General features: G+C 59.6%; 1 protein-coding gene across 8 annotated transcripts; it reads right to left on the reverse strand.

Moving 5' to 3' along the window:
- Window positions 1–2,658: 2,658 nt before the first annotated feature.
- MAP7D1 (MAP7 domain containing 1) lies at window positions 2,659–27,681 on the reverse strand. Of its 8 annotated transcripts, none has more exons than XM_055138589.1 (18): window positions 27,228–27,678; window positions 12,371–12,697; window positions 12,114–12,182; window positions 10,845–11,008; window positions 10,158–10,272; window positions 8,600–8,710; window positions 7,439–7,561; window positions 7,176–7,342; window positions 6,942–7,087; window positions 5,195–5,523; window positions 4,801–4,978; window positions 4,576–4,714; window positions 4,359–4,463; window positions 4,082–4,135; window positions 3,887–3,932; window positions 3,694–3,784; window positions 3,379–3,572; window positions 2,659–3,236 (listed from the first exon to the last, which is right to left on the reverse strand). In XM_055138589.1, the coding sequence occupies exons 1-18, from the start codon at window positions 27,271–27,273 to the stop codon at window positions 3,226–3,228; spliced, it is 2,415 nt and encodes an 804-aa protein (XP_054994564.1). In that variant the 5' UTR covers window positions 27,274–27,678; the 3' UTR covers window positions 2,659–3,225. The 8 variants fall into 8 exon arrangements, with proteins under 8 accessions (XP_054994564.1, XP_054994565.1, XP_054994562.1 ...); XM_055138590.1 differs by having other exon boundaries at window positions 3,887–3,929; window positions 27,228–27,676; XM_055138587.1 differs by having other exon boundaries at window positions 7,176–7,561; window positions 27,228–27,680.

The following is a 27,681-nucleotide window of genomic DNA, read 5'->3' on the forward strand; positions in this document are numbered from 1 at the left end:
TACCCCCACCCCCAATTTACAGAGTGAATCAATGAAACATTATTGCCATGCAGCTTTTTTGCAGGGGTACTGCCTTCAAGGAAAGTTGGCACCTCTGCCTCTGTGACTATGAGCTGGAAGCTTAGCTGTGGGCTGGGCGGGGTGAGCGCAGGAGCACAGCAGGGAGAGCACTGGAAGCGGCTTAGCCCCTTGCCAGCGCCTCACGTAGGAGCTGGCCCTGCCCGCCTCTCCCCTTGTTCACTGTGCCTGCTCTTTCGGGGCTGCCCATGGCTGCCCCCCCCACCTGCCACTCTTCTCCCTGCCCCTTGTCACTTAGCTCCTGCTCAGCCTTCTAGCCACGCTGGGTGTGGTTGCTCCCCACCATGTCTCTCCTGCCGTGTATCATGAGTCCTCTGCAAAGACATGCATGATTTGGGGGCTGGTTTGTGTGGGGCCACAACCAGCAATCCTTACTCCTTGCTCTGTGCTCTGGAGTTGCTCCTGGCATTGCACAGGGGACCATAAGTCATGAATTGAACCTGGCCATGTGCCAGGCAAATGCCCTACCCGCCGTACTATCACTCTGGCCCTGAAACATGCATTATTTGTGTCCTGATATGAGCAAGGAATTCTTGGCCCACATCACGGAAAACCCAATTCTCTCTGCTTCAACTGGAAGTTGCAGTTGGAGCAATAATTCATACACACAAGTGTTTGCCTGGCACGTGGCTGACCTCAGTTCAGTCCCTGGTTCCACACATATTGTCCCCCAAGCACACTTCCCAGAGTGCAGAGTCAGAGCTTCAGAGCACCCCTGGGCCTTGCTCCAAAACACCCTGCACCTTACACACACACACACACACACACACACACACACACACACAAATGAAGGAAAATTGTCTCAAAGTTAGCTGGGTCTGGTGGTGGGTGATGTGGTGTCACTGATGTGCCCAAGGACCAGGGTTATCCCTGCCTTGACTCTGTCACCCTTGCCTTTGGCTTGTCCTCTGGCAGGTCAGTCAGGTGGGGCAGCCATTCCAGCCGTCAAGCTCCTCACACAAGCAGCGTTTTCTCCTGCTAGGTCTTAGTAACTGCTGCTGTGTAGCAGACCCTTAGAAGCAGGCACCGTTCATTGCCTCACAGTTACTGAGGGCCAGAGTGGGGAGGGGCTGGACGTGGAACCTGGCAGAGGGTCTCTCTGAGGTGAGAGCCAGCCCTGGCCTCGGCGGCTGGCTCTGGGCTCCACGGGGGGCTGTGGGCAAGCAGCCACGTGGGCCTCTGCAGAGCTGGGGTGGCAGCTGCCTTCCTCCAGGGGGAGCGGCCCCGAGCGAGCAGCCAGGGCAGATGCCGCGTCTTCCGGACTGAGTCTCAACCACGCCACGGCGTCACTGCTGCTGCATTCCGTGGTGGGTGACTCGGCCCCGCCTGGGCGTGCCACGGGGAGGAGCGGCCACACAGGGTGAGAGCAGCAGGAAGTGAGGGACACAGAAAGGCCATCGTAGAGGCCGGTTCCCACATGGCATGCTTTGGGAAGTGAGGAAGTTTCCCTGAGAAGCTCCACCAGGCTCTGCTGTGGTCTGGAATTGTCACTTGTCACTCACGTGGGGGTTGGTTCATTTCTTCTTTTTCGCAACGCCAGGGATGGAATCCAGGGCCTCACGCGGGCAAGTGCTCTCCCACTAAGCCATACTCCTGGCCGGCATGAGGGGTTTGAAACGGTCATTTTCTTGTTTGGTTTTGAGCCATACCCATAGGCACTCCTGGTTCTGTGCTCAGGAATGACTCCTGGCAGGCTCAGGGGAACCACAGGGGATGCCAGAGATCAAACTCAGGCTGGTCACGGGTATGGCAGACACCTCCCCTCTGGACTACCTCTCTTTCCTCTGAAACGGTCTCACAACTATCCCCGGAAACTTTCTGCTCATCACAACCATGGTTCCGCTTCGGGCGGGCATCCACAGGGAAGAGAACCAGATTGGGATTCTGTCTGGCACAGAGAGGCAGGGGTGCTGGGATGTGCTGAGTAAGCAATCCATGGTGTCTCTGAGGCTCGCCCACTAGACTGTGAACTTAACGGGGGACCAGGGGCCAGAGCTGTAGCACAGTGGGCAGGGTGCCTGCCTTGCACGTGGGCTGAGCCAGGTTTGATTCCCTGCACCCTAGACGGTCCCCTGAGCCTACAGAGTGATGCCTGAGCTCAGAGACAGGAGTAAGCCCTGAGCACTGCCAGATGAGGACCCCCCCTCAAAAACAACAAAACAAAACCAAACCAGAGGAACAGGGGCACAAATGGTAGCACAGTGGGAAAGGCACTGGAGTTGCATGCAGAACCTGGTTCGAACCCTGGCACTCCATATGATCTCCGAGCACTGCAGAGTGATTCCTGAGTAGAGACAGGAATGAACCCTGAGCACTGCTGGGTGTGGTCTAAACACAGTAATAATAATAATAAAAAAAAACAAAGAAACAGAAAGAGTGGAGAAACAGCTTTTGCTCACAGCACAGACACAAGCATGCTTGCTCGGTGAAGGGACTTGGGTCCAGGTGGCAGGCCACAGGCAAGGGGTGCAGGGCTGGTACCCCCAGACCCTGGCTCCTCCTGCTCTCTTTAGAACTTGGGAGCACATGCTCCCCAGCCGCCCCCCCCTCCCCGCAGCCCCAAGGAGAGACAGGACCAGCTGAGTTTTCTCTCTTTATTTCCGGAGACATTTGATCAGATGCAATAACACTGATTCCAGGCGAGGGCAGGAGGCACGGGTCCCCCTAAAGCAACCTGTGGCCCCAGGTGCCCCCAGCCCGTTCCTGGGCTCCCCCTCAGTTACAGTTAAATAGAGCGAGGGAGAGCTACCAGGGAGTCTTGGGAGGGTCTACCTCCTGCACCCGCCCCTCCACGCAGAGGAGTCTGAGCGCGAGCTATTTACAGTATTCACATCCACCGAACCCCACCGAACCAAGGCAAATACTACGGAGGGCCCCTCCCGACGAGAGGCGCCCAGAGGCTGTGAGTGTATGTGTGTGTATGGGGGCGGGGGTGTCTGTGCCTGTGAGCACACAAATGCACTGCGGACAGGACCTGGCTCCTGCCAAAGAGACATCAGTCTATAAGGTGCAGATTAAAAACAACAGAGAGGACCCCTCCCGGGCGCCCAGGCCACTTCCGGCTTTGTTCCGTTTCCTTCTCTTCAGACATCCTGGTAGGTGACACAGAGGAGCCCTCAGCGCTGTGCCTGGAGCCAAGGTCACCCTTTAAAGGACCTCTGAGGGGAGAACAGGAGGGGGGAAACAGTCAGGGCCAAACACTGCCCCACCACGTGGTGGTGGTGTGTGCAGGGTGGGGGCGGCTCCAGGGCGGGCTGTGAAGGGGCCTGGGTAGGGGTCCCGGGAGTCAGGGAGCCCCACCTGTGACCTGCGGGGGCTGCACCACGGCTTTCTTGAGGAAGGCTTCTGCCTCTGCGAAGGGCAGGAGCGTGTCTGGAGTGCGGCCCAGACTCTTGTCCCCAGAGGGTCCCTTGGAGGAGAAGCCGTTCTCCTGGTGCGCGGGGAGAGGCTGCAGGCCGTTCACCAGGGACCCGGGTGCCTCCTTGCTCGGCAGGCTGTGGAGGAGGGGCAGACGCTCAGGCCCGGGCACCCCCAGCTCCAGCTCTAGGTGCCCCCCTGCTGGCTGGGAGGGAGGAGGCTGGGGGGGGGGGTGAGCCTCAGGACTGGAGCTGGTACCTCCACTGAGGCTCCTGCGGAGCCAGAGCCTCCTTCTGCCCCGTCTCCTTCTGCAGCTCTGAAGACCGCGACTGGCCGGCTTTGTCAGGGTCTGCGGGAAGGAAACAGGGCCGGGGGGTGAGGGGCTGCACCAGGCGGAGGGGCTTGAAGCTGCGCGGGGCAAGGGCTGCAGGTGATGGGGCAGGCGTGTTACCTGGGCTCGAGGTGTTGGCTTTTGCCTCCTTCCCGTCCTGCTTCTGCTTGGAAGGGGAAGGAGAGTCAGACAGGACGGCACTCCGGCCCCACCTGCCCAACAGCTGTCCCCGCTCTCCCTTCAGCCCCACTGTGGCTGCCCCGGGCGCTGCCTACCCAGCCACCCGCCCCTCCACGGCTTCCCAGGAGTCCTGACCTTGGTCTCCGTCGCGTCTGACTTCCGAGTCCTCTTCATGATCTCCTCCAGGCGCTGTGTGGAGGCCCCAGCGTCAGTCAGGCCTGGGCCTCAACCTTCCCGCCACCAAACCACCTGGGACCCGGGGTCCCAGGGCCCCTGCAGCTCCTGCCAATCCTTCGGGGACCAGCACTTCCCAATGCATCTGGCCCTGCAGGCGCGCTGCCCCAGCCCTGCGGACCCCTTTCCTACGGACGGGCCCACCCACCCTGAGCCCCACCTGCCGCCCCCAGCCCACCTTTCTGCGCTCTTGCCGCTCCTGCTCCTCGCGCTGGAAGTGCTTTTCCCGTTCCTGCCGCTGTCGCTCTGCTTCCTCCCGGGACCGGGCTTCAGCCTCCTCTTTCTGCCAGAGACCCCCGAGAGCTTTAGGTGCGGGCCTGCCCCCGGCCGGCCACCAGGAGGCGCCCGTGCGCAGCCCCCCACCCCCCACCCCCGCCGCCGCTGCAGCCCCGCACCTGCTTCTGCAGCCGCTCCTGCTCCTCCTGCTCGGCCTGGGCCTTCTCGCAGGCCTCCTGCTCCTCCCGCCGCCGGGCCTCGGCCTCGCGCTCCGCCCGGGCCTGAGCTTCCCGCGCCAGCTGCTCCTCCCGCATTTGCCTGGAGAAGAAACTCCCTCGCTGCTGCTTCTGCCGCTTCCCACGGGGGCGGGGTGCCCTCGGCCTAGAGGCGGGGGTTGCACTCACTTGTCCCTCTCGGCCTGCAGCCTCCGCTCCTGCTCCTCGCGCTCCCGCTGCTCGCGCGCCTGGCGCCGCTTCTCAGCGAGGAGCCGCGTGGCCTCTTCCCGGTCCGTGGTGCCCGCCATGGGCTTGCTCGGGGTCACCGGGGGAGGCGGCGCTGGGGGTGAGGTCAGGACAGCAGTATCTGGCGTGGAAGGCAACACCGGAAAGTGAACTCGCAGGGCCGCCACCAACGAGGGTCCCCTCCCCAGCTCCTGGGGTCAGCTCAGAGAGGAGGACAGGGACCCTCTCCTCTGGCTGTCTCCTAGCACCCAGTCTCCAGGCACCTGTTGTGCCCCCCTCCCATCGCAGACCACGTCCCCCGCTACCAGTCCCTTTGCCAGCCCCCTCCATTACCCACCTGCAGAGCTCTCCACTGGGGGTCGCTCCTTCTGGGGTGGGGCAGGGGTAGGTGAGGGTGCGGGGGAGGATGCCGGGGAGGCGGGTGACGCTGCCTCCTTCCCGTCGCCAGCCCTGCCCTTGCTCTGGTTCTTGTCCTCAGCCCCAGTCACACTGGGGTTCTCCTTGGCCTCATCCTTTCTCCGAACCCGCCCTTTAGGCGATGCAGTGGTGCCTCGGGGGGATGGTGGCTTGGGGGGCAGAGCGTGGCCTGGCCCCGGGCTGGGGCAAGGTGAAGCAGGCCTGTTCCAGGATGTGGAGGGAGAGGATGGTCGGGCCTTGGATTTGGGACTGAGAAGAAAGGGTTAGGTTAGGCCTTGAGGGCAATGTGTACACACACACACACACACACCACCACATGACTTGTTTGTTTGGGGGCCTGCCCCCTGCCCCCCCCCCCCCCCCGCTCTCCCATGGTGCTCAGAGCTTATTCCTGGCTCTGCACTCAGGACTCACTCCTATAAGGCCCAGGGGGCCATATGGGATGCTGGGGATCTAACCCAGGTCGGCCATATGCAACGCAAGCAGTGCCCTACCTGCTGTATTACCATTCTGCCCCCCTGGTATGATTACTAAGATCAAGAATAAAAGATTGGGCTGGAGCGATAGCACCGCAGGTAGGGTATTTGCACGTGGCCAAGCCAGGTTCGATTCCCAGCATCCCATATGGTCCCCTGAGCACCACCAGGAATAATTCCTGAGTGCAGAGCCAGGAGTAACCCCTGTGCATAGGTGGGTGTGACCCAAAAGTAATTTAAATAATAAAAAAGAATCTGAAGATAGGGCACACACCCCAGTACGACTACGGGTTAAGGGGAAGACTAAGGCCTGCATTGGTCCCACCAGAGTGTCTGTGCCCAGAGCAATTCCTGGCAGGCCTCATTCTCTCCAATCACTGCTGAGTGCACTAGGCACTCGGTCACTTTAGTGATCAAAACATTTAAAAAAAAATACACACATATATACATATATATTATACATATATATAAATAAACTGGGGCTGGGGACGTGGTTCAAGAGGTAGAGCACTCGTATGTGAGTGAGGCCTTTGGCTCCATCCCCAGGCTGCATGACCCCTCGGCACTGTGGGAGAGGGCCCTTGTGGCACCCCATCGCTTCCGGGAGTGATCCTCATAACAAACAACTAAGTATATATTTTAAACATAAAAGGGAACGACTGGAGTGGCAGTCCAGCAGGCAGCGTGCTTGTTTGGCATGCAGCTGCCCTGGGTTCAATCCCCAGCATCCCATATAGTGGGCGTACCACCCCCCAAAACAAAACAAAACAAAACAAAGCATAAAAGGGCTGGGAGAGAAATCAAAGGGCTGAGCACATGCCTCCCATGCAGGAGGCCTGGCTTCGGTCCCTGGCACCTCTTGGTCTCTCAAGCACCACTAGGCGTGACCCCTGAGTATGGAGGCCGGGAGTCGCCTCCGCGCTGCTGGGTGTGGGCCTCCTCCAGCCAAATTAATTACATGAAATGAAACGAAAGTATCTGCTCTTGGGCCTGGAGAGAGCTGGAAGGGCCAAGCTGCACGTTCTCTGTGCCGGGGGCCCTGGGCCTGAGCCCTGGCACCCTGTGGTCCCCTGAGCACAGAGCCAGGAGGCGCCCACCAATTGCGGCCCGCCAACAAACCATCTGCCCTCCAGGTTTCAGTTTAGGGGTGAAGGAGTGAATGAGCAGCCTGGGCCTGGGGGCGCGTCCCACCTGAGCTCGGAGGCGGAGCCGGCCGAGAGGCGGGGGCGGGGAGAGACGGGCAGGGATTGGCGCTTCTTGAGGCTGCGCTCCCGGGCCAGGGCGCTCTTCTCCTTCTCGTTCTCCCGTTCCTTGTCCTTCTTCTCCTTTTTCTGCACCTGGCGAGGAAGGGGACCGGCGAGCGGCGGTCAGCTGCGTCCGGGGACGCTCGCCCTGGGTCCCCCGCCTGCTCCCGGGAGCACTTACCGGCGAGGCCTCGGGCCGCCTGCGGACCAGAACGGGGCTGCTGCCCGCGCTGGGCTTGCGGCGCTCCGCGCGCTCCCCGGAGGGGGCGCAGCGGTGCCCGCTTCGGGGGGCGCTGCAGGGCGGCGTCAGGGGGCTAGCGGAGGCCGAGCGCGGGCACAGGGGCACGGCTGCGGAGGGATGAGTGCGGTCGGGGCGCGGCCCACAGGTGAGGCCGGCCCCTGCCCGGCCCCTGCTGGGGGCTCTCCCGGGGCCGCCGGCCCTACCCTGGTCGCGGCCGTTTCGGGGCAGTGTGACGGCACTGCGGCTCCGTGCCAGGAAGGAGAGGGTGGGCGTCATCAGACGGTCCACGATGCTGCTCTCCCAGGCGCTCAACTGCAGGCTGCGATCTAGGAGAAGCCCGGGAGAGCGCGCGTCAGCCGCGCCGCCAGGGCCCGGGCAGGCGGGCAGGCGGCCGGGCACACGGGTGCCACCCCGGCCTCGTCCAAGGAGCGCCCCCAGTTACGCGGGGCCTGACCTCCTCCGCGGACCCCGGCCAGCGCGTCCCAGGGCAGCTCTCCGCCTGGCTTTTCCTGGTGCCAGGGCTCTGAGCTGGGAGTATAGAAAGGAGCCCCCCAGGGTCGGTGAAAGGCCGCCCCCCCACCTCTGCCCATCCCCGTGCCACAGTAGGGCTCCCCTGCTCAGAGGGTCTGCCTGGGGATGCATGGCGCTGAGGGTGGGGGTCAGAGAGGGTCCTCGCGCTCCTCTGACTCAGGAGAAGCCCAGCGCTTGGCATGCAGTGCCAGGGAGAGGCCGAGAGCAAGGGGCCTGGCTGCCCCGGGCCACCCGCCTCTGTCCCCTCAGCTGCTGGGTTATTTTTAAGCCTCAGTCAGGTGGAGCTGGTAACAGCAGCTGATTCGGTTGCCAGGCAACAGAGCAACCAAATAAACCAGTGCAGAAACTTATAAATAACTCCTCCTGCTGAGCTCACTTGTCAGCCCGGGGCATGGTGGGAAACGCCGGGGCGCTGTGAGCCCTGGTGGGCCCCGACTGGCGCTGTCAAGGCCATGGCTGGGAATCTGGAGACAGAGAAGGCAGGGGCCCTCCTCCACACACACAGCACCCGGCCAGCACGGTCCTGGGGGCAAGGCCACCTGCCCGAGGTTAGCTGGGCCAGCTGGCTGTGGTTGGAGCCAGGCAGCCGGGCCCCGTCCCCACCCCCGCCCCGTGCCTGCTAGGACGCTGCCCTTTGTCTCTGTTCCCCTCTCCTGCAGGGCACACCTCTGTCTGCAGGGGCCAGATCCAAGCGCCGGCTCCCCCAAGGGGCACGGGCGCCCCGGTGGGGTAGGAGGGGAGGGAGACCTGGAGTGTGGGAAGCTCTGGGGTCCTGAGCTCTGGGGGGGTGCCACAAAGGGCTCTGTAGGGAGTAAGGCCGGGCCTTCTCTTACTTCTACTGGGGGAGTTCCAGAGCGTGGCAGAGGACTTTGAGAGCCGCTTGTTGATTATAGAGTCCACGTGTTTGGGCAGGTTTACTGCCGACACGGAGCACCTGCTCCCACCTGGAGGGGAAAAGACACGGCATTAGGGCCGGGCCGGGCAGGAGCCAGGGGGGCACTGAGGCCTTCCATGCAGGGTGCTCCGCGGGCAGGGGGAGAGGTAGGAGTGGGCGGACTAGGGAAGGGGGGGAGGCAGACTTGGCTCTGGGAGGAAGGGGGTGGTAGGGGACCAGAGGCAACCTGCACTGGGGGAGCCGACGGAGAGGGAACAGAGGAAGGAGATGGAGTAAAACTAGAGAAGCTACCATCTGCCTGGCCAGGAAGCCATCCCCGGGGGACCGGGTGCTGCCACCCCACCCCCACAACCACCCATCACTGGCACTAGCAGACACTACCCAGCCAGGACGCTAGGACGGCCACACCAGGGACTGGGACAAATGCAGGGAACGTTCCCAGCCACAAGAACCACAGTCACAAGTCACGCACGGATCCACAGAGTCCAAGGACACACAGAGACGGAGACATGCAGGTGCAGACACAGAGAGAGAGAGAGGGCCTCGGGGCCTCCCGCATGCACACGGGCGTCGACATGCACGGACACAGACACCCACAGGCGGACAGACGCACGGACGGACGGACGGTGAGGCAGGCGTGGACACACGCAGGCCACTTGGTGGGGTGTGCACGGCTCACATTTGTTGGGTGCTTACCGTGGACCGGGCACGGTGCAGGGCACCACACACACGTCACCTCACTGATCCTCCCACACCTCTACCTACAATCTCGGAGGCAAGTGGCATTGTTATCCCCATTTTACAGATGGAGGCAGAGAGACACCAACACGCGAGAGCCAGAGCTGGGAGCTGAGCCCCGCTCTGTCTGACTCGGGGCGCCCTCACCGAGGTCCAGCGGGCCACAGACCCAGCAGAGTGAGACACGTTTTTGAGACACACCACACACAGATCCGTGAGCACACACGCCCAAGGATACCCAGCTAAGAGCTTCTGAACCTTGCCATTACAGAGAGACATCCAAACCCGGGGGTGCACACATGCCAGCAAAGAATGAGAGCAAATTCCATGATGGGCTACACGACGAAGACCCAGAGAGAGAAATCAACCTACGACAGGCGCATGGTGGTGGTGGTGGTGGTGGTGGGGAGGGGGGCGGAGTAGAGGGGAGGGGAATCATTTTTCTCTGATCTAGTGTGTGTGCAGATGGTTCATCAACTAAGAATAATTGGCAGGCACATTCATTCTGAAAATGGGTTCATTCTAAAAAATGAGGGGTTTGTAGAGCGAATCTAAAGGCACAGAATCCATCTCTGAGATGAGAGAGTAGTCCTTGGCAAGGGATCGATGGGTCCACAGATCATTCCAGAAGATAAGTCACATGAAGCAAGGCATACCTGCTGCAGGGCACTACCAGCTCCGGCTCTGAAGCTGCTCCCTGACCCTCCTCCTCCAGCCCCAGCCCTGCACGCTCGCCCCAGCCCCTCGGGCCCACTCACTGGTCTTGTGTCCCGGGGAGCTGTGGTGCAGGGCGCCTGCCCAGGACCAGCGCTGCTGCCGGATTTCCGCCCAGGTCTTCTTTACTGACCTCTGGATGGCTGCTTCATAGCGCTCCTGGTGGGGAGAGGCAGGGGAGAAGTCTGGGCTTGCTCGCCTTCCTGTCCTTGGAGAAAGGTCCCTCTCTCTCCAGTGAGTGTCCCGCACCCCCCCCCCCCCCCCCCGCCAGCTTTCCCTGACTCACTGCAGGTAACTGAGATCACCTAACCTGGCTCTGATTAAGGGCCCTTTGCAACAATTCCCTTCCAGCTGCTTCGTTTTGGGGGGAGCTTTTCACTGTTCTTGAGTCATTTCCTGGATGTTCTGAGCTGTTTCTCTGAGAACGGGCTGGGGAATCTCCCTGCCTGGGGCTCCCCGGCGACACCCCCATCCACCCCGCGGAGGGCCCTGACCTTGGGCTCCGGCTGCAGCCTCCTCTCCGCCGGCCTACACAGGTGCCTGCCAAGTGGCCCAGCTAGCTTCGTGCCCAGAGTGGGCCCAGGTGGCCACGTGTAGCGGGAACAGACCAGGGCACGAAGTAGGCTGACGTGAGCAGCAGGTGGGCGCGCACGAAGGCTGCCTCGCGCCTCTCTGAGGAGAGGGCGCCCCCAAACACACCTTGTTCCTCTCCAGCTTCTGCCCAAACACACCTTGTTCTTCTCCAGCTTCTGCCGCTGCCGCTCCTCCAAGGCCGCCCGGCGCTGCTCGGCCTTGAGCCGCTGCTCCTCCAGCCGCCGCCGGCGCTCCTGGAGCTGCTTCTCCCGCAGCGCCTTGGCCTTCTCCTCCTTCTCGAGCCACACTGCCTTCTTGGCCGCTGTGGGGACAGGACCCCCCGGAGGGCCGGGCGGTGGCGTGAGCGTTTCTGCAGTGGGGCCGGCCAAATGTGTCTCCCCAAGTGTGGTCCTCCTGGTTCCTCCAGCCCCAGGCAAGACTGGCTCTCCCGTGCCCCTCTCTCACACGCCCTCAGAAAATCTAAAAGCTTTTTTTTTTTTTGGAGAGGAATTTGGGGCCACATCTGGATCAGTTCGAGGCTTACTCCTGGCTCTGTGCTCAGGGTCGCTGCTGACAAGATTCAGTAGGGCCAGTGATTAAATCCAGGTTAGCCACGGGCAACGAGAGGGCCCTACCTCCTGTACTTTCTCTCCAGCTCTGCGCTTTCTTCCTTCTGGGGGGGGGGGAAGCGGTTTGGGGGCTTGGGGACACACCCTGTGGTGCTCAGGGCGACTCGTCAGTGCTGGAGGGAACCTGTGCTCCAGCCTTCTGAGCCATCTCCCCTGCCCCCTGAGCTTTTTCAACAGGGCCAGGCCTCAGAACAGGGGCTGCCCTGAAGGGGAGCTCAGGTGTGCCCCCTCGGCCTCATGGCATCTTGCCTCGGTGGAGAAATGAGTTCCTTCGTGCCTGCTCCCTGCCTGCCTGTGGGGCCTGCTGGACAGGTTTCCATGAGACGACAATTGTGGGTCAGGGATGAGATGAGGCTTCTGGGTCTGAGACTCGACTGCTTAGACTGCTCAGCTGGGCGGCTTCGCCAGTGAGGTCATCTTCCTGAGCCTCGGTTTCCCCACCCTCAGCATGGGCCTCGAGGATTTCCCAGACAAGTCTTCTCAGCACACCGATGTCTTTCCTCCCCTTGGGAGGAACCCCAGACCGTGGGGCACCGGGGATGAAGCTCACGGTCTCACCCGTGTCCCAGACGCTTCTTGAACCATCTCTGGGGCCTCCCTTTCTTGTGGGAGATGTATGTGTGTGTGTGTGTGTGTGTGTGTGTGTGTGTGCGCGCGCGTGCGTGCGTGCACGCGTGCATGCGTGCGCTCACCCCTTTCCCTCTGCACTGTCGCTCTGGCCCCCTCGCAGGCACCCCGTGGAGTGTCCCCAGGGCGCTGCTGTGGCAGCCGTTGTGATGAAGGCACTCCAACACTCACCCAGGTACTTGGCCCGTTCCTCTCGCCGCTCCTTGGCCAGCTTGTGCCTCTCTCCTGCCTTCTTTACATCTTCGCCGAGAGAACAAGAATATATCTAGGTCAGGAGGCTCCCCAGAGGGAGTCTCCTTGGGGCTCTCCCACCAGGACACATCCCATTCCCTTCCCCCGCATCCCGTCTCCCATCTTCTCCAGGTCAAAGGAGCATCTTCCAGTGGCCTCACCCCAGGCCGGCAGGCTGAGCCCAGGACGTCACCCACCTTGCTTGGCGGGTGGGCTGTCGGTGGCTGGCACTGCTGTTGGGGATGGCTGGCTGCTCCTGCGAGGCGGCCTGGCCTCCCGCGGGCCTGTGGCTGGTGGGGTGGACCCTCGGACCTTCACTTCCGAGAAAGGGGACTCTTCCTGGCTGCGAGACCTCTCTGGGTCCAGAGGGAGCAGCTGCTCGGGGCTAGTGGCATTCTTCATGGCAGGAGGGGTATCCGGGGGAGTGTCAGGAACCAGGGCGGACGTGGGTGGTGGTGGTGGGGGCGGGGAAGGGTCACCTTCCGGAGAAGGTCTTGGCTCTGTTGGGGTCCGGGCTGCCAGGGCTGGAAGACCAACACAAGAGATGGGGTCAGTCAACCGGAGCGTCTGTGTTCTCGGCTCAACCTGCAGCTCAGCCTGGTCTTTTCTTTTTGGGTCAAGGGGTTACTCCTGGCTCTGCACTCAGGAATTTCTCCTGGCCGTGTTCGGGGGACCATATGGGATGCTGGGAATCGAACCCAGGTTGGCTGCGTGCAAGGCAAATGCCCTACCCACTGTACTATTGCTCCAGCCCCACGGGCTTGTTTCTTCATCCACCAGAGCCCCATGCTTACCGAGACCCTCCTGGGGCCAGGGCCTGCTCCACAAAACAGTCCGGGCCCCTCCCCGCAGAATCCACCCCCTAGCTGTGTAGACAAACAGCAAGCCCATGGGACAAGAGGAGCTTCCATCCAGGGGGAGCCGAGCAGCCCTCCATTTGGGGGGGCTGTCTGAAGAGTCACAGCCCACTTGAGACCACCAGGGTGAGCTGGAGCTGACAAAGCAGGAAGGAGAGTTCTGGCAAAGAGAAGGAGCCAAAAGAGACAGCAGAGCGGGCCCAGGTTTGATCCCCGGCACCCCATTTGGTCCCTTGAGCCTGGCCAGGAGTGGTTCCTTCGCCCAGAGCTAGGAGTATGTCCTGAGCACCGCTGGGTACGGCCTCCTCCGCTTAAGAGACAGAAAGAGGAGAGCATCTGGAGATGAGAGATACCAGAGAAGTATCTTGCATGCGGCTAACCCCAGTTCGATCGTGGCACCGCGTATGGTCTCCTGCACACCACCAGAAGTGACCTCTGAACACAGAGCCAAGAGCCACGAGCAGTCTGAGCACACTGGGTGTGTCCCCATTCTCCGCTTGCTCCAACAAATAAACAGAAACCACAAAGAGCAGAACCTGTGTAAAGCGGCAGAGGAGACGGGGAGCATCTGAGAGACTTTGTGGGAGGTTGGTGCCAGGTGAGTTACCGGTCCATGTCTGTCTCCCTCACTGTGCACATTTCCTTGGCATCACATGCCCAACCCAGGCCAGGGCTAGGCCACGGGCCTGCCCAGGAGCAAGGACACCAACAGGGCACAAGGAGAATTGCCCAGCGGGATGGGCAGCCGGCGAGGTTCAGCATTGCTTTATTTCCTATTCCGACCACCCTCAGATATCTTCCCTTCAGGGTCCCCATGAGAGACACTGGTGTGCCGGGGCCGCCAGGGTTTGGTGGATGCATGTCCTGGAGCACATGTGAGCACATGTCCAACCCGGGGCAGCAGGAAGGCAGGCTGCAGCGAGTGTGAGCTCACCAGCCCGAGACAGGAAGGGAGCGCCTGCTTACCTGGCGGGGAACTGGGGGACAAGCAGGTACCGCTGGGCCTGCTTATAGACGCTTTCGTGCCTACAAATTGGGGGAATGCCCAAGCCAGCGGTGATGCCCGGAGTGTGCACGCAGCCGTTCCTGTGCCAGCGGCTGTGACATCCCTCTTTCTTCCCATGGATCTTAGCAAGTGGCTAGGGAAGGCTCTGCATGCCAGGCCCCATGCCATCTGTCTGAGCACCAGGGGGCTCAGGGGGGACACATGTATTGGCCTTCTCTGGGGGGCGGGGCCGGGCTCCCTGGGGAAGGTGACTCTAAGGAAGCGTTTATTTCGCTTTTCCGGTGGGGGTGCGGGGAGGCTTCACTAGGTTCTCTGCTGCTAAGTCTGATCCTCTCCGGAGGTCACCCAGTGGTGACATGGGTACAGGGAAGGGACATTCCCATGGACTCACTCTGTTGACTGGTGCCTTTTTTCAGGGAGATGGTGTCCAGAGGCTGACTAGGGGCCCTGAAGGCAGACTGTAGCATCTCTACTGTGTGGCAGAGGGCTAGTTACAGACCCTCTCTGGGCCACAGCTCCTCCTCCAGAAGATGCAGGCAAGATCCAGGGTGGGGGTGGAGCTCTCAGCAGAAAAGCACTCGCCTGGCATGTAGGAGGGCCTGGGTTTGATCCCTGGCATTGCAAAAATAAGATGGGAAAAGTGGGGTGGAGAGGCCAGGAGATAGTTCAAAGTTCTGGAGTAGATATGCTGTCTGTGGAAGCCCTGGGTTCAATCCCTAGCACTGCTTTGTCCTCAAGATGCCTCACCGGAAGTGGCTCCTCAAAGCACTGCCAGGTGTGACTCTTTCACCCACAAAATGCCGACAGCCAACACGTCACAAGACTGTGGAGTCTGCGAGTGCTTATAATCATTTATCTATTCCATAAGAACACCCTATGTTCAACACATTTTACTTGTATCATTTGTAGTTCTCAGTGATAAATAATACTTATGAAAAAGACACTATAAATGGCTCTTCAATAGAGATGAGAAAAGCAAAGGAAAAAGATTCAGTAGGGGCCCAGAGGGATAGTACAGGGGGTAAGGCGCTTGCTGTCCATGTGCATGAGGCGACCCTGGTTCAGTCCCCTGAGCACAGGTTTAGGAGTAAGCAGCCCTTGGGCAACACCAGGAAGCCACCCCCGCCACCAAAAAAAAAAAAAAAAAACACCACACAACAGAAAATCCAAACAAAAAACACCAAAAGATTCCGTAGGGCCAGAGAAATAGCTCAAAGGGCTGGAGCACTTGCCTGGCATGTATGTGGGAGCCCTGGGTTCAATCCCCGGCACCACATGGTCCCCGGAGCAGAGAGTGAGTTCCTAAGCACCACTGGGTTTGGCTCCCAAACCAGAAACAAACAAAGTGAAGTTACTTGAGGTCAGTCAGCTGGTAAATAAGGGCAGCTGGACTTGAACCCAGGGTCAGTCACCAAGCCCAGTGTGTATGCACTGCTCTACCCAGGCAAAATGAGGTAATGCATGGCATGCAGCTTCCTGGGCTCCACACCAGAGCCCCAGCACAGGTCTTGTCTTCCCAAGGCTCTTCCCAGCCTTCCAGCCCCGGGGCTCCCCCAACTCTTCCCACAGCAGCTGCTTGTCACTGCAGGTCTATTCCCCAGCCACGCGCACGCTCCTTCCCAAAGCAAAGAGTGAAAGAAAGAGTGCTGACCCTGGAGTGAGTGCCCCCAGCACTGAGCCAGACCCAGTGGGTACTCCCCTTGGACCTCATTTCAACACCGAGAAACACAGTTTAATTTTTTGGGTTTTGTTTTTTTTTTAATCTTTCACGTATGATTCATGGGATCAAACCCACACGTCACACACATAAGGCAGGCACTCCACCGCTACGCCACAATCCGGCCCAGGAGGTAGAGATTCTTATTCCCATTCCACAGTTAAGACCATGGAGATATAACCCCACAAGGTGAGGTTGTTGCCCAGGGTTGTAGAGCTACGACATGGCTGGGCAGAATTGGAACCCAGGACGTTCCTTTCTGGGGCCCGGGAGTCTGGGCGTGTGAGCACGAAGCTTGGAGGCTGAGGGTGGGGCATGTTTGTTGCCATTCTCCTAGCACCTGTGAGGGCTCTGGGTGTTGCAAAGTAAACTGGTAGGCGGCTGTCTGTCTACACCTAGGCAAATCACACCCATCAGGGAGGAGAGCGGCTCCGCAAGTCGGTCCCTACTTACCAAGCACAGGGAGCCTGGGAGGAGGGACAGCGTGAGGCCCAGGGGGACAGCACCCGGGGGCTACCAGAAGCCGAGTGGAAAGGCCTTGGGCTCCAAAGGTGGACAGGCCTGAACGGGGAATCAGGGCTCATTCTGTGACCCAGGGCAAGCCCAGACACTGAGCCTGAGTCCTCCTCCAGTTGCTGGGAAAGGAAGTACATCACCTCTGACCCTATGAGGGCACAGAAGCAGCGCCGAGCCGGAAGCATTTGTCCCTTCTCCCCAATTCGGTCACTTGTGCCAGGCCTTCACCCAGTGCTCTATGACACAGATCTCAAGATCACGCAAGGCCTCTGCGTTGCTAAATCCAGCAGCTGAGAAATCAACCCTCGACTTTTTTTTTTTTTGCTGGTGTGGGGACCACACTTGGCGATGCTCAGGGGTCACTCTGGGTGCTGCTTGGGGCAGATTGGACCTGGGGCCTGCAGGGAAAACATGTGCCTTACCCCTCTGCGCCAGTCCCCCTGCCCTAAACCCCTGTCCTGCAAACTCATCCATCATCCACCAGCGATGCAGGCATCCCCTCTGGCTTTCTCGGGCACTTTCTTCACGTGTTGCAGCAACAACACCCTCTTCTCTGGCTTTGCCTCTGCCGTGCTGGCTGGGATTTCAATCCTCCTAACTGGTCCCTCCTTAACTTCCTAATTTCTCAGCGCCGGGATTCACGGGGACTCAGTGGAGCACCTCATCTTTCCTGTCTCCACACACTCCCTGGGTGACCTCATCCAGACTCATGGCTTTAAATACCACTGCTCAGCTGATGACGACCAAATCTGGATCTCCAGCCCCGGCCTCTCCCTTGAGTTCCAGTTTCGCTCATGCAACTCCCTGCTTGACACCCGGGGCTTGCCGTACAGACAGCCTCCGATTTGACACGTCCAAAGCTGAGCTCCTGGTCTTTCCCCTGCAAGTCTGATCCTCCCCCCCGGTTTCACCTTCTCCCTCAATGGCAGCCCTGTCCTTCCAGTTTCTCAGGCCCCAAACCTTGGAGTCTTTTTAGAATCTTTGCCTATCTCACACCCCACATCTAATCTCTCGGTCAATCTTTCTGGCTCGGTGTATAGAACACATCCTGAATCCAGCCCTGTGTCGCTCGTTGCTTCCAGCGCCTCAGTCTCGACTCTCATGCACGAAAAAGACCTCCTGCTGCCTTTGAAATAAATCACATCGGGGCCGGAGAGAAAGTACAGAGGTTAAGGCACTTGCCTTGCATGCGGTTGACCCAAGCTTGATCCCTGGCACCCCAACGGTCCCCAGAGCCCTGCGAGGAGTGATCCCTGAATGCAGAGCCAGGAGGAACCCCAGGGCACTGCCAACTGTGGTCCCCAAACTAAGAAACCAAACAAAAAATAAACTAGGTCAGATTGTCACGTTTGCGACAAAATCCTCCAACTAGCCTCCATCTCCTGGAGATACCCCAAAGGCACCACAGTGGCTCCCAATGACCCCGATACTTCCCGTCTCCAGCTCCTGAGCCCCTGGATTCCAGCTCTTCTTCCTCTCCTCCCTCAGTCTCTTGAAGCAGCTGCTGCTCCTCATGGGGTGAGTAAGGCCTGCTGCTGTCTCAGGGCTGAGGATTCTGCCCTCAGCTTCCACTGGCCTCACCCCTCACCTCCTTTGGGCTTGAGCACCAAGATCACTTCTCAAACTCTCCACGGTCCCCCCACTGAGGACCACAGCCAGTGACCGAGCCGCCCTCTCCTTTCCAACCGTGTTTCCCTCTCTCCCGACTTACTTTTTCTCCACAAATGTTCACACCACATGAACAGTGTCTGGCCATCCCCCGAGCAGGTACCTCCCAGCAGGGCACACACTGGCCTCTGCTGTGAGCATTTCATCTCAGAGGCACACGGCGCCAGCTTGGCATGCGGGTGCCCCACAGAACCTGCTGAAGGACAAAGCCGATGGATGCCCCCTTGGCAGACACAGCACCAGCCTCACTTGCCTGGATAACTCCGAACTCACCACCTCCACTCCCGACACGGCTGTCCGTGGGGGCAGCCAGTTTCCCAGTGCAAGTCTGCTCGTGGTACTTCCTCCTCACCACTCACAAGCCTCCTGTGGCTTCCCAGTGCTCGGAAGATAAAGATGACATTCTGGAACCCAAGCTACAAGTCTGGCGGAGTATGGAGACCCTGTCACCTCTTCCCCACACCTTCTTGAGTCTCTTTCTCCATGTTCCTCACTTCTCTGCCCTCCGGCCACATTCACCTTTTCTTCCTAGCACAGGGCCTTTGCACTGTCCTTTCCCCTTTGCTTAGTCCCCGTTATAGATGGTAGCTCAGCTTTCCACAGAAGCCCTTCTGGCTGTGTGACAGGATAAATTTCTTCACTGGGCACTACCTGGGGCCAGAGAGATAGTATAGTGGGGAGGGCGCTTGCTTTGCATGTGGCCAGCCCAGGGTTGGATCCCTGGCTCCCCATATGGACTTTTGAGTGTAGAGGCAGGAGTCAGCCCTAACACTGCCAGGTGTGGGCCCCAAACAACGCAAGACAAAACCGCACAGCACGTTTCACATGTCCCTTGTGTCATGCTGTGACAATTTCATTTTGCTGTTGGGGGGGGGGAGGAGCCACACCCAGTGGTGCTCAGGCATACGCTTGGCTCAGTGCTTGGGGATCACTCCTGGTGGTGCTTGGGAGATTTGATGGTGCTGGCACCAAACACAGCCCTCCCTCATATTTAAAGCATGTGTTCAACCTGATGTGCTGTCTCTCCAGTCCTGTTACCGTTTTGCTTTATTCTATTTCATTTTACTTTATTTTATTCTCAATTTTGGGGCTACAGCTGGAGTTGCTCGGAGGCCAATCCTGGCTGTGTTCATGAGTGATCGCTGGTGGTGCTTGGGGGACCATACATAATACCAGGGACTCAAACCAGGGTCAGTAGGATGCAAGGCAAGCACCTTAACCCCTCGGGGCTACAGAAGTAGTACAGGGGGCCGGGCGCTTACCTTGCACATGACTGACCTGAGGATTTAATCCCCAGCACTCTATAGGGTCACCTAAACCCACTAGTAGTGACCCCAGTAAACACTGAAAACAAACAAGTGTGGCCCCCGAACAAAACAAATAAAGCTCCTTAACCCTGACACTATTCCTCCTCCTGTGCTTCTTTCTGGTCAACATCCTCCCCTGGCCTGTGAGGTGGCCCTGCCCGGACCTGGTCTGGTCAGCTCTGTCTGCCTTAAACTCCTGGGCACTGGGAAATGGCCCTAGCCTAAGGCAGGCGCCTGGAGAAGGAGATAGTATTTGAACTCAGAGTAGATCCAAGTGGCGATTTATTGCAACGGGATAAACGCTTGAAGGGAAGCAAAACAACTCCATCTTAATTGAGTTTGGGCAGCTTCCTAGACCAAGACTCTCAGGTAGAAGTTCATAAAAATAATAATGAGTGTTTACCACCGCAGCTTAACAGGGAAAAACCTCCAGAGACGAACAGGGTGTTTGGAAGTCTCCTTTCAGACCTGGCCGTCTATTGACCCTAAATACAAATATTTTCTTCAGAATTCTGCCAGCCCCGATAAGATGTCATCAAGAGAGTGTTATCTGGAACAAGCTGTCTGAAGCCAAATCCATTCTTCTGGCTAATTATCCATGTGGTGGATGGGGGAACCAAAATAATTTCTCCTCACCCTTCCCACTGTCAGCCATCAAATGTGGCTGTTCCTCAGATACTTTATTTCATTTTGGGTCTATATCAAGCTGTGAGATTTCAGCTGCTGGAGATTTTATTTGGCTACATTGATAACTACCAGAAGTATTTGCTAAGAGCTGGATAAGAGACCGGATAGTTTGTATTTCATTCTTGGCACCAAGCTACAGTTACAGCAGGGCAGAGCACAGGAAGGCTGGAGCGCCAGGAGTCCTATCTCCCCACCTTCGAAGAGGAAGGACACTTGGGGTCCTCAGACAGCTCAGGTCAAGTCCCCACAGGCCTGTCACATGTCCCAGGGGCTGATCCCCACGCCACCCCCGGAAGCCGGCAGTGCTTTCCCCTCTTCCCTTCCCACCACCCCCCTCCGCCCCACCCGGCAACTGCTTCGGGCCAAATATTCCTCTCACAACACAGATAACTCAGTCTGGCTTTTCTGTCCACCTCCCGGCCCTGTCCCCAGGAGTGAGAGGTCAGCAAGAGCGAGAGACGGGGCCTGCATCCTTCTTGCGGTCCAGAGCCTTACCCAGACCTGGCCTGCACACAGTGGGGGCTCTGTGCCTGGGAGGTGAACACTGGGGTGGGTGGCGAGATGGGCTGGGTGGGCAGAGAGAGGAAATGGGTGAAGGGGAGCCAGAGCGATAGTACAGCGGGTAGGGTGATTGTCTTGCATGCGGCCGACCTGGGTTCGATCCCCGGCATCCCGTATGGTTCCCCGAACAATGCCAGGGATCATTCCTGAGTGCAGAGCCAAGAGTGACTCCAGAACAAGGCTGGGTCACGATGGATGGATGGACTGGCAGATGAGATGTCCGTGGAAAGTTACTTGGCTGGCAACTACTTGGAGCTGACTGCTCCAAACCTAGCCTTTCTAACCACAAAAGCCTCTTCCCCTCCTCATTCCTTTGTTACTGCTATGGGGGGGATCACACATGTACACCTCGTTGTTGTGGTGCTTGCTGATTGTCACACTCTTGTAGTTGTGGTGTTCGTGCACTTCTTCACCCCAAATTCCTGGATCATATCAGGGCCCTAGGTAGGCCATGCCAGCTCCTAAGCCAGGACAGCGAGCAAACGAGCCACTGAAGCCCCCACACCCACCAGGCACTTTCCTTATCTCGCTGCATCCACCCAGGCCCCAAGGGAAAGTACCCAGGATGGGCCCGTTCAGAAAAGTTCTCAGACAGGGTAAGTTGCACTGCTCATGTCAGTGTCAGAGTAGGATGTGGCTCCCAGGCTGCCTGATGACAAAGCCCGCATGTCACACTATTTCTCCTGGGTCCCGGCACCCCTCCCCGAGGCTGTTCCCGGAGAAGGAAGTGCCTGGGTGGCTCCCCCGCGGGTGAAGGGTGCAGGTGGGGCGGGGAGCACTGAGCTCAGAGCACAGGAATGCAGGAGACCAGGCTCCTGTCCATGCCGGACAGCAGAGGGCAGGAGAGGCAGCTGAGCAGGGGGCAGGGACAAGGGAGTCACCCATCTTTGTGAGGAAGGCAAGAGAATGTCCAGGGCTTCAGTGATGGGGAGGGGCACACCTGGGCACCCCTCCTGCCCATGAACCCCTGGATGAAGAGCCAGGGAGGAGAGGCTGCAGGCAGAGACCAGCATCACCAGCTAGCCCTGCAGTGGTTCCTGGGGTACCAATGAAGAAAGGGGGGGACAGGAAGAGGGGCCCAGGCACACGAAAGAAGGGACACACTCAGACAAGGTGAACAAAGATAGCACAACGGTGTGAGATAAAACTCAAGACACGGGGCTGGAGCAATAGCACAGTGGGGAGGGCATTTGCCTTGCACGCAGCCGACCTGGGTTCGATCCCCACCATCCCATATGGTCCCCTGAGCACCGCCAGGAGTAATTCCTGAGTGCAGAGCCAGGAGTAACCCCTGAGCATCGCCGGGTATGACTCAAAAAGAAAAAAAAAAAAAAGACAAAAGACACACCACCTCTCTCTCTCTCTCTCTCTCTCTCTCTCTCTCTCTCTCTCTCCTCCCCCTCTCTCCCTCTCTCTCTCTCTCACACACACACAGAGGAAGCAGACTTGGGGAATTCAGAACTCTATAACACACACACACACACACACACACACACACACACACACAGAGCTAGACACAGAAAAGCCTTAGTGACAGCACATAGCAACACAACGTCCCCAGTATATTTATCCAGTCTCATCCGGGTCACTTGGTCTGTCCCTCTGGGCTCCTTTACCTAGACCACAGCAAGTCCAGTTAACAGCAGATCCGGCTGTGTTCCATCAGACCCAGCGAAATGCTTTAAACATATCAGTCTCTTTCGTCCTCACCACAATCCCAGCGCCCCATTTTACGAGCAAGGACAAGGATCCAGAGCGCCGAGTACCCAGCTGACAAGTACTCATCTTGGGAACCCTCATTAGCGTGACGATTCACACTGCTGCCCAAAGGGGGCAGCCTCCTAGGTCTCCCCTCCTGGAAAGATCTGGCTTGGAAGGACGCGGGAGTGGGCAGGAAGGACAAACCCCGGGAAGCCTGATTGTGGGGCTGGGACTGAGGGGGGCCCTGCTGGGACCAGGAACTCAAGAGAGAGAATGGAATTGGAATGGGGAGGCCAGCTCCCGAGGTCTTCGGGCTTCGCGTGTCCTTGAGATGAGAGCACTGGCCCGCGCTGGGCCTGTGTGTGGGAGAAAGCGGGGAGCCCAGCAGAGACAGCAGATCTGAAGGCTCTCTCTGGCCAGGGAGGCGGCCATTGTTCCCGGCCTCCAATCAGGAGCACCCACTTCCTGTTATTTTAGGCAGCAGGAAATGACCCCATCCCGGTGGCCTAATACTGAGGGCAGAGATCCCAGCCCAAGGCCACTGGCTGAACTGTCACCACTGCCTGTGTCCTGGCCTCCTCAACAGATTTAGACTCGAGAAGGGCAGGAAGCACGGAGGACCCCGGGCTCGGCTGGGCGCATTCAACCAGATGGCTGGCGCACAGGCTGGAGAGTATGGGGCTGAAGGTGCTTGCACGACATGTAGTGGACTGTGGTTCCATGTCCAGTGCCCCATACGGTCCATCAGGGACCATTCCTGAACATGGAGTCAGGAGCAGCAGTCTCTGAGCACCCCCAGGTGTGGCCCCCAAGACCCAAAAGGGAAAGAAACGGAGTCTGACGGACGTGGGTTCAAAGCCTGCCTTTGGCAGGTCCTAGTGAACGTGACTAAAGCAAGTGACTTCCCTCTTCGAATCGCCTCTGCAAAATGGGAATACAGCCACTGCCAGCTCAAGGAACGTTGGAAGGACCAGAGGAGACAAGGCAAGGGATGTGCAAAGCGTCATGCCTGGCACAGAGGGTCCCTACCAAGTCGGGGTCGAGACACGTTGCTCCGCTGAGGTGTCTTTTCTGGGCCCCATCTCATAAAACACCTGTGTTCTCTTGTCCCTTCCAAGCTCTCTGCTCCTCGGCCAGGCCAGAGCTGCAGCTGAGGGTGACGGAGAGCTGCTGAAGGCTGTGCCCTGGAGTGCCAGGCAGAGCTGCCTCGGCCCACAAAGCTGCATTATCTGGGCCTGGCTCCTTGGCCACTCGCTGGCACCACGGCCAGCAGGGACCCGAGGACATGATTCCCAGCTGCCAGCAGCCTCACTTTCCTGAGATCCGCCTCCAGTGCAACCTCCTAATCTCACTCCTGCTTTCTGCTCACACTGTCCCCCTTCAGCCCTGTGCCACCAACCACTGACACCCACCCTGAGGCGCAGTGCAGAGAGAGGTGAACTCACCTCGTGCCTCATGCAGACAGGAGAGCGCACACTGGGGCTCCGGAGCGGCGGCAGTGCCAGCCCACCAGACCGAGGAAGGTGAGAAACCAGTATACAAGTGGCGAGCAGAGATATGGCCCCTCGTGCCAGTCTCACCAACACGCCTTATCCTCAGGTCCACCCCAAGTGCCTCGTCTGGGAAACCATCCATCGGCAGAGACCAGGTGCATGCGATTCCCCTGTACCTGGGGTCCCTCCCTGTGTAAACCCATCTGTTGTCCCCACTGCACCAGGACCTCCCCCAAGGGTGGCTACTCTGATTCCCTTCCCTGCCATCTGCACAAATTGGCACAAATCAGCATGGCTGGCTGCACCCATCTCCTAACCCCCCAGGGGCACCCAAATGGAGTCTGTCTACAGTCCCCTCCCCCATGTGCTATCTCATGGTGACCTCCGGAAGTTCTAATTAATCACACCTCCTCCTCCGCAGGTCTCCAGAGGCATTAAAAATAATAATAACAAACAAAGAGTTGGCGTTTATGGACCACTAACTATGGTCCAAGGCCTCGGCCAAATGTTTTGTGTTCATCTACTTCGATGATCCCCAGTGTCTCTCTGAGATCATTTCTAGCACTATTCTCACTTTGGAGATGAGAAATCATTCTTTTTTTTTTTTATCTTTTGGGTCACACCCAGCAGTGCACAGTGGTTACTCCTGGCTCTGCACTCAGGAATTACTCCTGGCAGTACTGGGAGACCATATGGGATGCTGGGAATCGAACCTGGGTCAGCTGCATGCAAGGCAAACGCCCTACCCGCTGTGATATCGCTCCAGCCCCCGAGAAATCATTCTTATTTGTTTGTTTTGGGGCCACACCAGAAATGTTCAGGGTTGGGGCCGGAGCGATAGCACAGCGGGTAGGGCGTTTGCCTTGCACGCGGCCGACCCAGGTTCGATCCCCGGCATCCCATATGGTCCCCCAAGCACCGCCAGGAGTAATTCCTGAGTGCAAAGCCAGGAGTAACCCCTGAGCATCGCTGGGTGTGACCCAAAAAGCAAAAAAAAGGAAAAAAAGAAATGTTCAGGGTTACTCCAGGCTCTGCATTCCGGAATCACTACTGGAGGTGTTTAGGGGATCCTGTGGGATGCTGGAGATCGAGCCTGGGTTGGCTGTGTGCAAGGCAAGCACCCTATCCATGTACTATCTCTCCGACCCCCTAGAGATGGGAAATTTTAAGGCTCAGGTAAGCAATCTGCCTAAGTCATGAAGTGGAGACTCGGGCTGATCCCAGAGACCTCACTCGTAAGCAAACTGACTCTCAATTCCTGCCCTATCTCCTTCCTACCCCATCCCTCCGTGCTGGCTCCGGCTGCAGTGAACATAACCACAGCGGCCGTAATAACACTGCACTGTGGGGGTCTGAGCTCCAGGTTGATAACACTATCTGCACTTCCCAGCACAGAAACCATGGCTAGAGGACGCTGGTCACTTGTTCCTGTCCACACTTGTCCCCTACTCCACGCTGCCTCCTGCTACTGCTCGGTGTGCAAAGGGAACTCGTGGTGTCCTGTCACGTGCATAGAGCCTCAGACCCAAGTCTCGAACTCACACAGGGCCCATGTGGGAAGTGCCCCCTCTGTCCCCAGGAAGTCCTTGGCACAAGGGACCCCTCACAGAGAGACAGTGGCACCTCTCCTTCCCTGTGTGGGCCAGACATGATTCCAACCCAGGTTCTCATATGACTCCATGGAGTCATATGTGTGTCGAGATGCGCCTTCCCAGTCCTGGGCCCTGTGTGCACCCCCTGCCCCCTCCAGGAAAGCCAAGCTACCCACTCCTGTCCTCAGATGCAATCCAGGCATCCCACTCAAGTTCCCTAATTATAACCAGCCACCCACTCCGGCCCTCCACCGCGGCCCAGTCATCACCGGCTTCGGGCTCCCGTGTGCACAGCAGCCTGGTGGCCCCGGGGTGCAGAGGGCTGGGATGCAGGTGAAACTCACCTGCTCACCCCGGACAGACCCCCGGGTGAGCTTCAGGTTCAGCAGAACTGAGCAGACCAGACCCAAGGTCCCTTCCTCCAGGGCCATGGAAGCCGGTCAAGCACTTGCCTTACAAGACTGAGACCCTGGATGCAATCTCCGGCCCCACGAAACCACCAGCCAGGACCAGACCAAAATGGCCCCTCCAAGCACCCACGCTGGCATGGGGAGGAGCCCACCCACAGTCTGGCGGCTCCACCTCGTCTGGGGCTCTCCGCACCCACAGACACAGTTTCATCCAGGGCCCACACCCCAGGGGAGAGGGCGGGACTCCGTGGAGGTGTGGGGATGGGGCTCCCCCACCCCTGAGTCAGGAGGAAGCCTTGGTCCTTAGTAATCAATGCTCCACCGGCCCCTTCCGGGAAGAAAGAAAGCGAGAAACACTGAGCAAGCTCCAACACCAACCAGAAACTTCTCCCCGCCCCCACTCCCATCAGCTGCTCAAATCCCAGCGAGATTTGCAGAAGTCGGGGACAGGGGGTGAGGGAGAGTGGGGGAAGGGGAGGAGATGGTCGATGGTCTGAGGCCTGGGGAGAGGGTGAGAGAGAAAAGAGGAAGAGAGAAGGAGTGGGGAGAGAAAGAGAGTGTGTGTGCAAGGGGGCGGCATCCACTGCGTCGCCCCCCCTCCCCCCAGTGATGTGGCAGGCCCCGGGAGTGCGGCCTTTGGGCCCGCACCTCACTCTCCAGGGAGAGACTCGGGGCCAGAGAGTCTGGAAAGGGGGCCCCCGGGGGAGACCACGGTTTTCGTTCCCCTCAGAGCGGGCTGGGTGGGCTTGGGAGCAGGCGGGGCTGCAGGGGAGCGGCCCGCGGCCTCGCTCCCGCCCTGGCCCCAAACAATGCCGCCTCCCCCTCCCCCTCCCGCTCGCCTCTCGGCGGGTTACTTGGCAGCCGCCGCTAGAGACCTCCTCCTCCTCGTCCTCCTCCTCGTCCTCCTCCTCCTCTACCTCCTCTGCAACCACCACCACCACCATCACCACCACCACCACCACCACCACCACCCTATCCACCCCCCCGCGGGTCGCCGCAGCAACAGGCCCTTTGCGCGGCAGCTGGAAGGATGGGGGGGGGGGCGGCGAGGTCTGGGCCAGGGCCCGGGAGTGGTGAGGGCGCCAGGGCCTAGGCTGCGGCATGCGGGGCTCCGAGGCCTCCCAACAACACACATCCAGGCTGGGTCACACGTGCCCACCAAGGACGGCGGCCGGGGGGGTGCGAGGGGTGTCGGGACAGGCGCCCTAGTTCAGCAGATGCGGATCTTCGGGGCCCGCCCGGGGTGGATCGGGAAGTGGGGACCGGCCGGGGACGCCGGAGCTGACCTGGGCGGGAGCGGAACGGTGACCCCCAACTCGGGCACCGGGTCCCCGCAGATCCCGCCTCTCGCCGCGCGCCCGCGCCCGGGTGGGGGAGGGGGCAGCTGTCAGAAGCCGCGTCGGCGGCCCCGAGACGCCGCGGCCGCCGCCGTCTTTATTTTTAAACTTGCAAGTGGTCCGAGGGCGCGGCGGGCAGAGGGTCCCGGCCCCCCGGCGCACCCCTCGCCCTCCGTCTCGCCTCTGCGTGGCTCCCGCATACCTGGGGCTGCGCCGGCTCCCCGCCCCGCGTGCGGGCTGCTCTCCATCACTGCGGCGTCCTGGGGCTCTGCGGGTGCGGGGGTCTCAGCGGCGACGGCGGCGGCGGCCGGCGGCCAGGACCCGGGTCCCGCGGCGCATCACGCCCGGCCCGGCCCGGCCGGCAACGACTCGGAGGTGGGGTGGGGGTGGGGGGTAGCTCCGAGAAAGGTCGAAGCTGTGGGGTCGGCGGTGGCTGCGAAGCTCGGACGCGTCGGCTGCCCAGCGCCTGCGATTCGGGCTGCGATCGTGTACCCTGCCCCGGTGCCGGCCCGGTCCCGGCCGCGGCCCAACCCTATTGTACCGCCCGGGCCGGGGCTGGGCCTGGCCTCTCCAACGGCGCGTACCAAGTGCGGCGCGGGGAGGGTCGCCCCGCCGGGCCCTGCTGCCGCCCCGCGCCCGCCCCGCCCTGCAGCGCC

The sequence above is a fragment of the Sorex araneus genome, chromosome 5 (genome assembly GCF_027595985.1).
Source record: "Sorex araneus isolate mSorAra2 chromosome 5, mSorAra2.pri, whole genome shotgun sequence".
In the NCBI taxonomy this organism is placed as follows: domain Eukaryota; kingdom Metazoa; phylum Chordata; class Mammalia; order Eulipotyphla; family Soricidae; genus Sorex; species Sorex araneus.

Bases quoted from the DNA above. Each gene is read 5' to 3' on its own strand.
- MAP7D1 (XM_055138587.1), bottom strand. From the start codon at position 27,273: ATGGAGAGCAGCCCGCACGCGGGGCGGGGAGCCGGCGCAGCCCCAG. The intron at 12,698-27,227 runs GTATGCGGGAGC...TTGGTCTTCCAG, and splicing joins GGGAGCCGGCGCAGCCCCAG to CCCTGGCAGCCCGGACCCCA. The intron at 7,562-8,599 runs GTAAGAGAAGGC...GGCTTCTCCTAG, and splicing joins CTGGAACTCCCCCAGTAGAA to ATCGCAGCCTGCAGTTGAGC.